General features: G+C 64.5%; 1 protein-coding gene across 7 annotated transcripts; it reads right to left on the bottom strand.

The window, feature by feature from the left end:
- Positions 1–257: 257 nt before the first annotated feature.
- EPN1 (epsin 1) lies at positions 258–14497 on the bottom strand. 7 transcript variants are annotated; one of them, XM_047711253.1, is made up of 11 exons: positions 14224–14497; positions 11110–11435; positions 7136–7385; positions 6073–6197; positions 5650–5724; positions 5002–5085; positions 3480–3765; positions 2756–2884; positions 2508–2588; positions 966–1223; positions 258–866 (listed from the first exon to the last, which is right to left on the bottom strand). In XM_047711253.1, the coding sequence occupies exons 2-11, from the start codon at positions 11335–11337 to the stop codon at positions 658–660; spliced, it is 1725 nt and encodes a 574-aa protein (XP_047567209.1). In that variant the 5' UTR covers positions 11338–11435; positions 14224–14497; the 3' UTR covers positions 258–657. The 7 variants fall into 7 exon arrangements, with proteins under 7 accessions (XP_047567209.1, XP_047567208.1, XP_047567211.1 ...); XM_047711252.1 differs by having other exon boundaries at positions 2508–2591; positions 14224–14496; XM_047711255.1 differs by having other exon boundaries at positions 2756–2866; positions 14224–14495.
- Positions 14498–15008: the final 511 nt, after the last annotated feature.

The raw sequence follows: 15008 nt of genomic DNA, 5'->3' as shown, positions 1-15008 counted from the left end.
TCACCCGCAGCTCACCAAGCCTGGGACGACCCCCAACCCCCACGTGCCGCCCTCCAGCCCCCACCCAACACCGCCATCAGCTCCCCAGCCCTGAGTGGGCCGTGATGCCGCCAGAGCCGGGGTGCTCCGTGGGGCCCCACACACCCCACCCCCAGAAGAGAAAGGCCAGGGAAATGGAGACCTCTGGGAAGACTGGAGCCTTGGGTCCCACAGCTGAGGGTCCTGTGAATCACGGATGGGAACTTGGGGGAGCCGCACCCGTGAGAATTGCCATTTATTCCCGAAGTCGCCGAAATTATCACCAAGGATTCACCAGGGGGTGTGCATGGGGACAAGAAGGCTCAAACACTGATTGAGGGGCCAGTTGGGAGGGAGAGGGATGGTGGGGGGACCCCCGGCTGTCCCTCCCCTCTCTAATGCCACAGGAAAGGGGTCCTCCTCTGGCCAGCACCCCTCCCCATCTCCCATGTCCAGTTTCTCTCCGGGGAGGTGGGGCGGGGGGACATGGAAGAGGGTGTAGTGTGAGTGGGCCCCAGGAGGGGGAGGGTGCTGGGGTTAGGGCGGGGGTCCCCCGCTTCACATGCACTCACAACACTGGTCTCCCAGGGAGCAGAAATGGGGGAAGCCAGGCCAGGCCAAATTCCCCCCCCCCCTGGATTATAGGAGGAAGGGGTTAGTGTTAGGGGCCGGGGGGCCTGGGGGCATCATGGGGGGCAGGCCAGGGCCCCCACCAAGGGGAGAGATGTATGTTGGTGGTGCTCCAGGGACTGGGGGCACAGGGCTGAGCCGGAGCTGGTTCAGGGTGAGCGTCGCAGGGGGTGCGGGCTGGAAGGGGTTTGTGATGGAGGGGCCGGAGGTCGGGGCTCCTAGAGGAGAGAAAGGAGAGGAGACACACAGAGCAGAGTCAGGGCTCGGCCCGGGGAGGAGGTGTGCGAGCGGGACCGGCCTGGGAGGCCCCCACTTACCACTTGGCAGGAAGGGGTTGGAGGCCTTGGCTCCTGGGGGCGCAGGGCCCGGCCGGCTCACCAGCGAGTCCAGGTCGACCAGGGCTGCATTAGGGCCCAGGAAGGACTCCGGAGTCTTCCGTGTGGGCGGCGGCGGCGTTGGAGCAGCCGCAGGTGGGGGGCTGCCCACAGCCTCAGCCAGAGAACCTCCGACCCCACTCATGTCGAACGCCCCAGGACTGCGGGCGGGTACCTCTCCAGCGAGCAGTTCCAGCTCCCCTAGAAGGAGCCAGAGAGGGAGTCAGGGGAAGACGGGCGTGAGGGCCTCAAACAAGGAGGCCTTGGTGCTGAGAGGCAGAGCCCAGGAACACTAGCCCAAGGAACAACAGCAGATGACCCCCAGGGCAGAGTGCCAGAGAGAACCACCAAGGGACAAGTGTACCCAAGGGTGCTCACATGGCCCCACAAGAACCACACCAGTCCCACGGTCCCAAGCAGCAAGTTCACGGTGGACAGACAACAGCAGGCACCAAGGAGCCCAGCAGCCTGGATGACATTCGTTAGCACGAGATCTGATTTTCTTAAAGAGGTTTAGGAACCCTATCTAACGTCGGGAGACGCACGGACTGGTGCCGAGAGAGAGAGAATAGCCCAGAGGAACGCCAGCCACGGACCGCACAGTGACCAAGGTGGGCCTGGGGGCCGGGAGGGGATCGCTGGTGCCCCATCAGTCCCACGTCCTCCTGCGGGCCCACGTCACGCAAAAGAAACACAGGGACCACACTCCTGTGGGAGGAGACAGCAGGCCCCTCCTGGTGAGAGGCTCCCGTGTCCTCCTGGCACCTCGCAGGGAGGCGTCTTCTAGCGAGGACAGAGCCGGCCTGGACCCTGCCAGGAGGAGGATGAGCAAAAGCCAGGACGCCCGCAGGCCAGGGACCCCGTGGAACGCCCCAGGACTGGTCTCCCAGGGACCCCGTGGATGGGAGGGTCTGGCGGGAAAGATGCGCTGAGCCCTGAAGCCCCAAAGGGCAGCCAAGGAAGGCGACACTCGCCAGAGCCCCTGCGATCACCACACCGCTGGTGACCCAGGGTGCAACCGGCCGGGCCCTCGAGACACCAGAGAAATGTTCCAGGGGACAGAGAAATCAGGTCAGCGCGCGGGGAGGCTCCAGAATCGGAACTCTTTGCACTATTCTTGCGACTTTCCTCAAGTATAAAACCGCTGGAAACAAAGTTAAAGCTTCTTTCCCAGCATAAACCATCCAGCTCTGAAAACACGGCCTGGGCGCTGGGTCCCGTGAGGGCTGCAGTCCCCCCGCTTAACCCTGCACTCAGAAGCGCACCCACCTGACCTGGAAGGCCCCCTGCAGTGGGGGAGGGAGACCACAGGGTGGGCAGGGCAGGACATGGCGGGGACGTGGCCTGGCGACTGGGGCCTGATGGGGGGGGGGGGGGGGGGGGGCGCGCGGGCACAGCGGGGGCGTGACCTGGGGAGGGGCACTGTGAGGGCAGGGGTGTGGGTGGGGGGTGCAGCAGGGCTCGGTGGGGGCGAGGGGGGCTCACCCGTGCTGCTCCCAGAGGCCGGCAGGGCCGTGCGCAGTCGGTCAAAATCAGAGAACTCATCAGGCTCCGTGTCAAACCCCACTGCTGTAGGGGCCCAGGGTGTCAGCTCAGCTCACTGAGGGAACCAGCCTCCCACTCCCCCTGCACCCCCAGCACCCAGGAGACCAGACACCTCACGCTCCCCTGCACCCACCCACACACATACACACTCTGACACCCTCAGCTGAACCCCAGAGCCCACCCGGTACCTGCGGTGCCATTGGTGCTGGGCTTGGCAGGTGACCCTCCCCAGGGGTCTGAGAAGGCTGGGGCTGGAGCCCAGGGATCTGAGGCAGGGGGTCCTCCAGCTGGAGCCCCACCTGGGTGAGGAAGGAGGCCTGTGAGAGGCTGGTGGTTGGAGCATTCATCACCTACGGATCTGTGCCCGCCATCCCCAGCCTTCCTTTTCAGCCCACCCCTCCCAGAAGTCCTGCCCTGCCCCCATTCTGGGACACAGCTGGACATCAGGGGGGCTCCCAGCCCAGCCCCAGCCAGCCATTCCCCCCTGACCCCCACCGTCTAGCACGGGCGCACGTACACTGCTGGGCCTCTGCCCACGTGTCCCTTCCTGGCAAAGCCCTCCTCAGCTGTAAGGCCTCTGGAAAGCCCCCAAGAAGCTCCCCAGCTGGGGAAGGGGCCTTGGGTGTGTGCCTCACCTAGGCGAGCCCAACCCCCACCCCCAAACCCCCTCCCAGCCTGCCTGGACCCAGCCTCGCCAGCCGCACCATCCTGACTCCGCCCGAGCAGCCTCTCCACAGCCCGACACCCCCTGGTGCCCTGCCCTTCGTCCCTCAAGGCTCCCTCACCCACCCTCCTCTGGGCTGTCTTATCTGAGCCCTGCAGCAGCCTGTCACCCCCTTGACCGTATCTGCCCCTGTCCCCAGGGTGTGCCCCGGACTGTCGAGGCTGCAGCAGCAGGTAGCCAGCACTCACCATCAGAGCTCCCCCATGGGTCAGGCGCGGGGCCCTCTCCAGCTGCAGGGGCCTGGGTCCCACCCCAAGGGTCGACCGGGGGCCCTGCAGGAGCAGCAGGCCTCCAAGGATCCCCAGAGGCTGCTGCAGGGGCCGGGCCCCCCCAAGGATCAGCAGCTGGAGGGACAGGGCCCCCGCCCCAAGGGTCCGAGGTGGGGGCGCTCATGGGCGCTGGGCCCCCCCAGGGGTCCGAGGCTGGCGGTGGAGCCGGGGCCGTGAAGACATCGGCAAGATCCATGAGGGATGACTGCAAGACACAAAGGGGAAACTGCACGTGAGGCGCGAGCACGCCAGGCCAGGGCACTGGGGAGAGAACCTGAAGAGAAATGGCGCCAGAATGAGAGAGGGAGCCGGGCACCTTGGGGCGAAGACCCACCACGAGAGAGAGAGACAGCCAGGGGCCGTAGACAGAAGGAGGCGGCCTCCCCACACCCCATTCCCACTCCACCCCCGCTCTGTCTGCCTCCCCCACCAGCCCAGCCCCAAACGCTGAGAGTCTCACCTGGTCCTGCCCCCATCCCTCCATCCACTCCCCAGTTCCCACTGGGATTGAGGACAGAGGCCAAACCCAAAACCACCCCTACCGGCCTGGCCCGCGTGGCTCCCACGCACTCTGGGAGGTGTGCCCGGGGTCGCCCACCCTGTCTCGGGCCACTGGCTGAGGCCCAGCATGCATCCCACGTCTCCGACACACCAGGCTTCCCATGCTTCACAGGAACAGCATACGTGTCCCCATGTCCTGGGGGTAAGCCCAACCAACCAGAGTGGCCGGTGTCTCTAACACAGAGTGGCTGCGCCGCCCGTCCCCACAGCACACAAGGAGCAGAGTGCTGGGACCGACCCTCCTGAGCTGTGAGGACCCAGGGAGACCCTCTGGCCGAGGCCGGGAGGGTGTCTGTGTTCCTCCCGTTGGAGCTAGCCCCGTGACCCACCCCACCGTGGAGGCCAACTGCGCCTCGAAGACGCTCAGGACTCCCACAGCATCCGGTGTGAGGCCACAGAACAGGCCAGCTTGGATGCCCTAGCCGGTGACTGACCTTGGCCCTGATGTGCAGAGGACACCCATCCACCCTCAGAGCCAAGAGAAGGGTTGAAGCTGCGCAGATGGAAACACCAGCAGACATCGTCTGTCTCCCCTGGGGGGACTGGAGGCCCAGGAGGTTGGGGACCAGATTGGTCTCGCTCGTGCACTGAGCCTCGGAATCCGGGGTGCGCGCGGACACAGAGAAGGTACCCCAGACCACGTGCGTGCGCACGAGCTCGATGCCATCCCCTTCTCGCCCAACCAGGCTGCTCAGCAACAAGGACCGAACAGCACCAGCAGCATCTCCGACAGCAGAGACGGACAGAGGTCACGCCTCCGGCACTCAGTGCTCCAAGCACTGACGGAGCGCCCTCCGGTCTGCACGCACGTCCGTGAGAAGACGGCGCCCTGCCCACGGCCCCAGAGCGCATGCAGGCAGGGTGGCCTGCCCGTGCTCACCTCCTCCTGGCCGCCGGTCTCCCTCCTGCTCTCCTCTATGGCCATCTGCAGCCTCAGATCATCCCCACGGCGGATCCGCTCTTCCTGTTGGGGTCACGGAAGCGGGCAGCGAGGGAGGGTGAGAATGGGAGCGACCGGGCTGCCCCGCCCAACAACAACCACACGGTCCCACCCAAACAAAAGTGACAAAATTAAAATGGGATGTGGACAATGTGTGGGAAGGGGGGACGGGGAAGAACGTGCAGTCCACGGGATGGGGACACAGGGGGAGTGTGCGGGAGACGGGCCTGGCCCGGCCTGGCTCCGACGGCTTAGGAAGCATGGGGCCCCGGGGAGGATGGGCCCTCATGCCCGAAAAACGGACTCTGGGGTGTCGGCTGCACTGGGTGGAGGTGACCAAGCCCTGGGCTGTGCTGGAGGGTGAGGGAAGGGCTCCCTCGCCACCCGGAATAGCTACAAGGCATCTGCCTCCCATGCTGGGACTGCACCCATCTGAGAAGCCACGTGACACAGGTCCCGCTGCTGGAAATATGCGGTAGAGTGCGTAAACCGGGGATGGGGCTGGTGGGGGGCGAGGAGGGGCAAGGAAGCAGGGACCTGGGGAGGGTCTGAGGGGAGCCCTGCGGAGGGTAGGGAGGCTGCTCTGACCTTGTCGTGCTCCTCTCGGCTCAAACTAAGGGCCAGCTGGAGCTGGACGTCATCCTCGGGGCCGCAGGGCGGGGGCTGGGGAGAGAGCGTGTGAGGGGCCGGGAGGGAGGCCAGACAGGGAAGGGGAGGAGAGGGAGAAAAGGACAGACAGACACACACAGAGCAACGGAGGAGAGCCAGGGATGGACAGAGCCACAGACACGGTCACAGACAGAGCACCCACGCAGAAAAGTAAGAATTCGCAGGACGAGGACGGACGGTGGGCAGAGCGGGGAAGGGGGAGCAGCCGGACAGATCAGAGAGGGGGCGCAGGGGCGACACAGAGAGTACCCGCCCTCGGGAGCTGAGCAGTGAAGGATGGAGACGGGATGGCAGAACCAAAGTCAAAGCCCCGCCGTGCCCCACACCCGCCCGGCCCGCTACCTGGTCAGCCTCCTCCTTGCTCATGGCCAAGGCCAGCTGCAGCTGCAGCTCCTCCTCCCCGCTGCTCTGCGGCCACGCCTGCTCCGCCTCGGGTGGGGGCCCGGAGCCCACGGCTGCTGAGGAGGCTGCCGAGGGGAGAATCAGTTGAGACCCAGGCGGAGACAGAGAAGGGGACCCCCGCAGCCCAGACGGCGGGCTTCCACTGGGGGTGGGGGGCGGACCATGAGCCGGGTTTGTCCAGTGTCCCCGGAAGCCCACCAGGAGGGACGGAGGAGGTCCGGGAGCCTCAGAGCCCACGCCCCTGCTCCCCACACGGCAGGCCTGGGGCCTGCACAGAGCCTGGGGGGGCCCACAGAGCTCCCGCGTGTCCAGGGCCTGCATTTCCAGGGCTGCTGGAGATCTTTATGGCAGGACCAGCTGGGCGTCAGAGGAAGAAGAGCACTGCATCCAGAGCCCCCCACCTCATGCTGGGTGCAGCCGACACCGGGGGTGACGTGGAGTGAAGGAAGGTGGAACAGAGAATGGAAAGGGGGTGACCATCTGGAAGGAAGGACGAGCAGGACGCAGGGAACTAACAGGCAGAGGACCAGCTAAGCTGGGGGGAAGCGCCCGCCTGCCCCTCCCAGCTGGCCGCCCTGGTTCTGGCGTGAACGGTCCCCCTTCAGAGAGCCGTCCCCAACCTCCGACCCTGGGCAGCCCCTCCAAGTCCTGTTTTCTTTGTCTCAGGCACTGAGAACCCTCAGGCAGGACTGCGGGCAAACCCATCTGCACCTCCAGAGCCCAGCCTGCGGGCAGAGGCACCCGGGCCCTTAGGTGGCTCTCGGTTAACTGAGGGTGAACAGAACAGTTCTCAGCTCTCGGGTCCCACCACGAGGGGGACGGGACAGGCAAGGACCGTCGTGGAAGGGGAGAGCCTACACCTGGAACTCCCGCCCACCTGGCCAGAAGGAGGGGAAGCGGGAGGGCTGGGTGGCTGGGCTGCGGGCTTCAAGAAGAGGGGCTTCAAGAAGAGGGGCGGGGCCTACAGGGAGGGACGGGCTGGGGGAGGGGCTGCAGGCCTCACCGGTGGCGGTCTGCGCCAGCTTCTCCTTGGTCTTGAGCGCGTGGGCGCGCTCCTCCCGCAGCCGGTCCTCGTCCCGCAGCAAGGCCACCAGCTGCTTGGCCTTCTCGCGCACGTTCACGCCCTGGTCCTTGCCGTCGCGGTCCACGTACTGGAAGTCCTTCAGCGTCTGCACGGCGTACATGTTCTCCTTGCACTGCTGCGACACGCGCTCCGAGCCCGTCTTGATGAGGTACTCCATCAGGGTCATGGCCTTCGGGACGGGGGCACACGGGTCACTCACATGGCGGCCGGGAACCCCATCCCAGCACCAGCCTGGGAGTCAGTGGCCGGCAGGCCGACAAGCATGGCCCACGAGCACGGCGGACACTACCCGGCCGCGAGAAAGAACAGAGCACTGCACGAGCTGCCACCTGTGGGGCCGACCCCGAAGACACGGGACACGTGGCTGCGCTCACACCAAGTGTCCTCCATGAGGAGGCTCGCGGCCGCCAGGAGCTGGGGGCTTCTTAATGGACACAGGCTTTGTGTCCAGAATGAACACCCCGTGGACCCAGGCGGCGGGGACGGGAGCAACACCTGGGAACGCACCTGCTGCCCTGGGACCGCACGCACACTCGAGGAGGGTGACCTGTGCTGCAGGGCATCCACACGTGTCTCGACAGACACATGGAAACAGGGAAGCGCGGCCCCACCCACACTTCCCTCGGCGTTCAGAGCCACTCTCGTTCTCTAGAAGGAGGACCCTAAGGAGTGTGGCCACAAAGACCCGCTCATTCCATCACGCTCCAGAGCAGCCCAGGACACAGGCACGCGCCGCCTTCTCTACTGTCTTGGAAGTCCGGAAAGTGTCGCCACTTCCAGCGTGAGACTCTACAAGTCTGAGGACAACAAGGGGGCGACTCCCTCCCCCCGAATCAGCAGTCCGGAGGGAGGCACCGAACTGCTGGGTCTGGTCAGGCCTCGGCTCTCTGCAGGTACACACGCGTGCTGGGAGCAGCAGGACACCTGGTGACAGCGGCTGCGTTAAAGGTCGGGAGGACAAATTCTCATTCCAACAAGTGAAAATTAAACGGCAGAGAAAACCTCCAGTCCTCGGACAACAGAACACCTCAGAGTGTGCAGGGGGCCCCTAGGGCCAAATGGGGCCCCGGACACCCCCCAGAGCACAGCGAAACAACACCGGGAGGCCCTGGCCACGGGTGCGGAGCTGGGTGGGCAGTGGGGGACGAGCTGCGGACCGTGCCGTGGGTCATTAGTGACGCCCCACCGTCCACCGGCGCCCGACCTGGATCTGGCCGGCTCCCCGAAGGTGTGTGAACAGCAATCAGACGTTAGTCTTTAACCAGCTGGGAGACGCTCATGCATCACGGCAGGAGGGAAAGCGGCGCCCTGTGGGCATGGGGGGCAGGCAGGCTCCCCGAGTCCTGGGCCAGCTGTGCTCGGACCACAGCGGCCGCACCCACACCCCACACCAGCCTCCCCGCAGGCCAGTTAAGCTACGTGAGAGCAACGGATCCACACAGCCCACCTCAGTCTGGAACGGGACTCGCACCCAGCGAACTCCGAGACCTCGTTTCCGGGGCCCTGGAGACTTTGGCAGCGCAGTTAAACAGACCGCGGACCCAGAAACAGCCCAAACACCCACCGAGGGCCAAACGCTCACGCGGGACACACACTGTGCTTGCGGGGCGGGAGCGGCCCAAACGCAGCAAGGTAGCTCAAGAGACCCCCAGACGCAGCAGACACCAAGGACCAGGACTGGGAGCCCATGGAAAATTCTAACAAGCCTGGTGGACCTAAAACACCGCAAGATGCTTCTGGGGAAGAGCTGTCTGAGCAGGCCCCGGGGGGCGGAGCGGGGGACACCCTCCATCTCATGTGGGTGCTGGCTCCACGGGGGTGTGCGTGCGTGAGAGCCAACCAGGTCGCACACTTATAGTGGGGGCCACACCGGCAAACGTGCACATTTTCTCAAAAGCAAGCAACGGGACAACCCGACAGTCCCTGTTAATTTCCAAAACCACTTGCTCCCTGATGGCGGACGCCAGCACACGAAAGCTCGTCTAAAACAGGGGCCAGCGACCTTCTTCTGAAGGGCCCACGTGATCAATAACCCAGCTTTCCGGGCCACGCGGCCGGGCGGCAGAGGGGGCAGCGGCGCAGGAACAGGCCTGGCCCGCCCGCAGAGCTTCACCTCCAACACGGGCGGCAGGCCGGATTCAGCCCTGGGGCCGTCGTGTGTTCACCTCTGGTTTAAGAAAAAGACCTGGAGATCCTGATTCCTCAGAGCAGGGAGGAGACGTGGCCAAGTAGAAGAGCGGGCTCTGGGGCTCCTCTCCCTCCCCCAGGCCCTGGGTGGCTCCGAGCCTCCTCATGCCTCTGTGTCCCCACCTACAAAGTGGGGACAAAAAAAGTGGGGACATTTCACGGGGGTTCTGTGCCCACAGCAGTGTGTCTCCGGCTGCGGTCCGGGCCCGTGAGGACTCACCTCCCCCAGCACGGCCCACGAGCCCCACCAAGCTTCTCTAGAAGTTTCAGGAGGCCCTCCCGGTCCCGTCCCCTCCCTTCTCCACCACACGAAGGCTCACCCAGACCCCTCCCCCTTTCCCTAGACCACCGCCACCCGGTCCTTCACAACAAACAGCCACAGAACAGACCCAGCAGAGAATCCACGGGAATGAGGACCCAAACCGGGGCTGTCGGGATGGGCGTGAAAAGAAGCCAGAGCATTTCCAGGTCTCAGAAATGTGGGAGCCACCGAGAGCCAGGCCAGCCCAGGCCCCAGCTGGAGTCCATGGAGCCAGCGGCTTCCTCTGCCTCGTCCACGGCCACACACCGAGCAGACCCTCAGCTTGACCCTCACTGAAGCAACAGCAGCAGCAGGACTGGCCACCACTGCTGACCCTCCCTCCAGCGCCTTGCCAGCAGCCGGACCCTCACACAGCAGGAAGTCCACAGGCCGCTCGGAGCCACACACCAGGAGTGGGACCTGGCCACCGGCCCCAGCCTGTGCCCACTGCGACTTCTTGACCCAAGGGGAGGACGCCGGGCCCCAGGCGAGAAAACGGAAACACTGCTCACTGAGCGTTGCCCAAAGTCCCATTCCCTCCGACCACAGCCTGCAGTGTCTGCTGATCGGATGAGGACGCGTGCACACAACACGAGGAACCAGCAAAAGGGTTCCCGTGGAGAGCACTCTGTCCACGTTTATCAAAATGACACGTGCGTGTGCCCCTCGCCCCAGAAGTCCCAGTTCTAGACAACGGCGAACACGCGAGGCTGCTCGCGGCAGTCTTGTTAACAAAAGCAAAACATCACAGACCGCTCAAAACTCAGCACCAGGTAGCGGGCAGTTGTTAAGAAAGGAAAGGAAGGAAGGGTGGGACAAAGGACAAAAGAAACAAAGAAAAGAAGGAAAAATGCTGACAGATCTACACTGTGACGGGGAATGATCTCTAAGACACAGCCTCCTCTTCCTTTTCAAAACCACGCTGCAGCTCACCCGTGATATAATTCAGTTCTCGCGGGCAGCTCTGCGTTCTCGTAACTGCCTGCGGCCACGTGAGCGCTGCGGACACAGAAGAGCTCCACGGCCCCCGAGTTCCCCAGGGCCCGATGACATCCACACACACGCCTGGGGATACCAGCTGCCTCGGAGAGGGAACTGGGCTCCGGACACACAGAGGGACAAACACGGGGCACCCGCTCCACCTTCTCCATGGACAGATCTCACAAACGTACCACGGTTTCAAAAAGAAGTGGAGTCCTAAGACTCACCATTCTCCAACCCACATGCTTGTTACCTCAGTTAAAAGAAAGGAGGGACGAAGGGAGAGAGCTTGCACGTAAAGGCCGAGAACGCCAGCTCCTCCACAGCACGGGGGAGGTGGGCCGGGTGGTGCCCCCGCCTGAGCCCGGCGCCCGCCCACGCAGTCACGTGCCCCGGAGGGCCCGCCGCAGGCCCAGGCACTGACCTTGTAGACATGCCTCCAGTTCTTGCCGTGGTCATTGAGCCGCTTCCAAATCATGCTCATGATCTCGGAGAAGGCAACGACATTGTAGGTGAGGTCAGCGATCTCAGACATCAGGGAGCTGGATGGACCCCAGGGGTCGTTGCTTGTGGCTTCTCGGACCTTGATCTCGGCCTCTGAGTAGTTGTGGACTATGTTCTTCATCTGGCGCCGCAGTGACGAGGTCGACATGGTGGCAGGCAGTGGCGAGGGCGGCGAGCCCCCTGGGGTATGGCGAGATGGAGGACTCGAGAAAGAAGACCGCGGCAGGAGCTGGTGGGTCACCACATCTGAGAAGGAAAGGCCCTTTGGAGACACAAGCAGGACCTGGGGCTGCACGGCCTGCACCCACACCCTTGTGGGGCTCCTCACTGCCCCTGGGGCCTAGAAGGCTCTGGCCCTTGTTAACCCCCATCTTAGTCACCCGGTCCCATCTTTCAGTTCCTCAAACATGCCCAGCTCCTTCCTGCTTGGGGGCCCGGCTTAGTGAGGCAGGGAGGCAGAGTGTGCACTGGGAGAACCACAGGCTGGGGACAACGCAGTGCAACGTGTCCCAGCCGGCTGCCTTGCTCGGGGGGCCAGGGACTCCTGCACCTCAGTTTTCTCCTCGAAGAAGTGGGGTTCATTCCGTAACCCTGGGAGCTGAGAGAACTCAGTGCGCGGGAAGTGCGCTATGAACGTGGGTGGTCATGAGATGGTCACCTTGCTCTTCCTCTCCCTCACCACCCAGATCACGCCCACTCACCCTGAGAACTCCGTTGAAGCGTCCCAGATTTTACACACCCAAACACCGTGGTCCCTGTTTCCCGGGGGCCCCATGGGTACACTGAGGCACCCTCGTGATTTTATACTCGTCTGTCTGCCCTTGTGGCTAAGGCCGGCCCACGAGCCCCATGGGGACAGAAACCACATCTGTATGGACATGAATTTTCCCATCAGAGCAGCTGCCCCCAGAAGAGCCATTCAATAAACCACCGGAAGGAAGGGAAGGAGAGAGAACAGGAGAGATCTCTGGAGCAGGAGTGGAGAGGGCAGAATCTGAGACAGAAACAAGGATACACACGGAGAGCATAAAGGGAACAGAAAGGCAAGAGGCAGGCAATGCCAGAGGGACAAGGTGTCCCAAGGGTGGGGGAGCTGGAGGCTCAGGGAAGAAGAGATAAGGACGAGCAGAGGGGCTGCCTGGGTCCCAGCCGTGTGCCAGGGGCTCGCTGACCAAGAGATGCCCATTATCCCACCCAACGCCACCAAGAGCATTCTAACTGATGAGGAGACGGGCGCTCATGGAGGCTAAGCACTTCCACCAAGGTCGCACACCACGCACAGCAGCACAGACTGCACCTCGGGCTCGGACGCCCGAACCTACACTTTTAAACCAACCTGTGCTGAGAGTAAGGTAAGGTGATGGGAAGAAACAAGAGGACGGGAACCAGGCAGACGGGGACGATCACAGCAAGCAGCCCTAACCTTGTGCTAGGCACTCTTCCCCGTGGTTCACACACAGTGACTCATTAAATGCTCCCAACTCCATGATTCACAGCACCTCACAGGCGAGGAAACTGAGGCACAGCAAGAGCCACTCCCCTGCCCTGGCCTGGCTCCCGAGGAAACTCGGACCGCCATAGTCCACAGCCACACCAACGAGCCCTCCACAATGTACCTAAGTCCTGGGACAGGCAGCGGGCCCCAGCTCTGAACTCAGGCTGGAAAGCGGGGCACTTGGAGACACACGTGAACAGCTGGAAAGACCCGGTCAGGGGGCTGAGCAGGCCAGCCAGACACACTGAGAGGAAGAGCTGGTGGGACCCACACAGAGGACACAGAGGGACCGGAACGAGACAAATGAGGGGAGAAAGAGGCGCAGAGAAACCCGGGCAGAGGTGCTACCCAGAGACACGGTGAGCAGAAGTCACAGGAGACAGAAATGGAAACAGGGTAGGCAGTGAGGCAGACGACAACGAGGAAAGACTGAGAGACCCTGAACGAAGAGACAACAACCTGACGCTACAGACTTACAGAGGAAAAACCAAGACAAAACAGAGAATATGTGAAACTGGGGCCCAAATCCTGGCCAAGAGCTACCAACAGGGCAACCTCCTTGAGACTGAGTTTGCGAGACTCTGACACGAAGGAAAGAATTCCTACCCGGCAGGTTCGGGGATCAAATAAGATGAGTACATAGGGTGCGTGGGGCCCTGCCCCACAGAGAGGAGGAGCTCCTTGAGGCTGCCGCCCATTATTATCAGACCCAAAGAGCATTTCCCAAAGGGTGGTCCCAGAAGACGCCCCGCTCGAACGCTGTGAAATTGTACCAAAGTGCCCTACAGAACAGTCGATGGGGCACCAAAGCTAAAACTCCCAGTATCGCTTAAAATGAGACCAAGCTTTTCAAAATAAAACGGCCTCAAACACAAGGATCTGGTTAAACAAAGGACAACGACAGGGCAAAACTCCGCGAGGGGTGTTCAGAGGCCTGACGGCACACAGCGTGGAAGGGGAAATCTGGGGGCAATAACGGAATCCGGAGCGGCCAGCAGCTGATGCAGCGCCAGCCGGCGCCGGGCGCCGGGCGTTCACCGTACCACCTCTGTGAACACGCACCGCCCTGCCGTGAGAAGCTACCCGAGGAACACTACCGGCCGGCACGCAGTGGGCCTGACTGCAGAGCCGGGCTCCGGACCACCGCACCGGAGACCCGAAAACCTGCGCGAGGGGGCACGTCCCAGGCCGAGCCGCGCGCTCGCGCAGAGGACCCCGGGCTCGCGGGGACGGCAATGAATGAGAAACGGGGTAAGAGGACGCCCGGAGTCCCCGGCAACTGCAGACGCGGAAGCCCGGGGGGAGAGAGAGGCAGAGAGCAAGAGGCGCACAGCCGCCACCCCGACCACCGCGCGCCGACACCAGGCACAGGCAGGCGCATGGGCCCCCGCAGCACCGACGCCCGGGCGCAGGCCAGCGGGCGCCCGATGCCGGCCGGCCGGCCTCACACACACAAAGGCCGCGGGGCTGAGCCGGGGGCGGTCACACGCGACGGACGCCCGAGCGGCCTGGCCCGCCGCGCCCCCGGCCCGCGCTCACCTCGGCCCCTCACGCCGGGCTCCGGGGGGTCATGGCGGGCAGCCCCCTGCCCCCGCTCAGCCTCGGTGTCGCGGGGCGCACGCCTGGCTGCGGGCGGCGGACGCGGAGGCGCACTCGGGTGCACGCGCGGACACACGGAAAGGCCGCACGCCGACGGCCCCGCCGCCCGGGCGCCCGAGAGGGGCGCAGAGAGCCGGGCGGGGGGGGGAGGGGAGCCGCCGAGCGGACGGGAAGCAACCGAAGGCAGCGACGGACCGGAAGCGGAAGTGGCGGTGCGCCCCGCCCTCCGCCCGGTACCCCGCGGCCCAGTCCGCAGCGAGCCTGCGCAGCCGCCACTTCCGCAGCCCCGCTCGCCCTGCATCGTCACTTCCGGCGCGCGGGCACTGCGCTCGGGCGCCGCCGTGAGGTCCCGAGGGACAGGCGCGGACTAGTACAATTGCAGGCCTCAGCGGGGCGGGCCGGCAAGCGCGGCCGAAGCAGGCGGGGAAGGGACCGCGTCGTCGCCAGCCCGCGCGGCCACTCCGCCCCCAGCACCCCGCGGCGTCCGAGAGAACTCCCCCCTCCTGGGGGAGGAGGAAGCAGCCGGCAGCCCCCTCCCCCCACGGCGCCGCGGCCTCCGCGCAGCCACGCCCCCCCCCCCCTCGCCCCGCGGAGCCGAGCGGAGCAGGCGGCCACGCTGGCGGGGTGTGCCCCGTGGGGCGCTCCAAGGACGCCCGGGCCGGAGGTCAGAGCGGTGGGGCCCCGGGGAACCGGAGTGAGGCGGGGGTTACACACACCGGACACAG

The sequence above is a fragment of the Lutra lutra genome, chromosome 17, assembly GCF_902655055.1.
Source record: "Lutra lutra chromosome 17, mLutLut1.2, whole genome shotgun sequence".
Taxonomy (NCBI): domain Eukaryota; kingdom Metazoa; phylum Chordata; class Mammalia; order Carnivora; family Mustelidae; genus Lutra; species Lutra lutra.
Note: the sequence above shows the minus strand (reverse complement) of the source record. Positions and strands in the feature narration are given on the sequence as shown.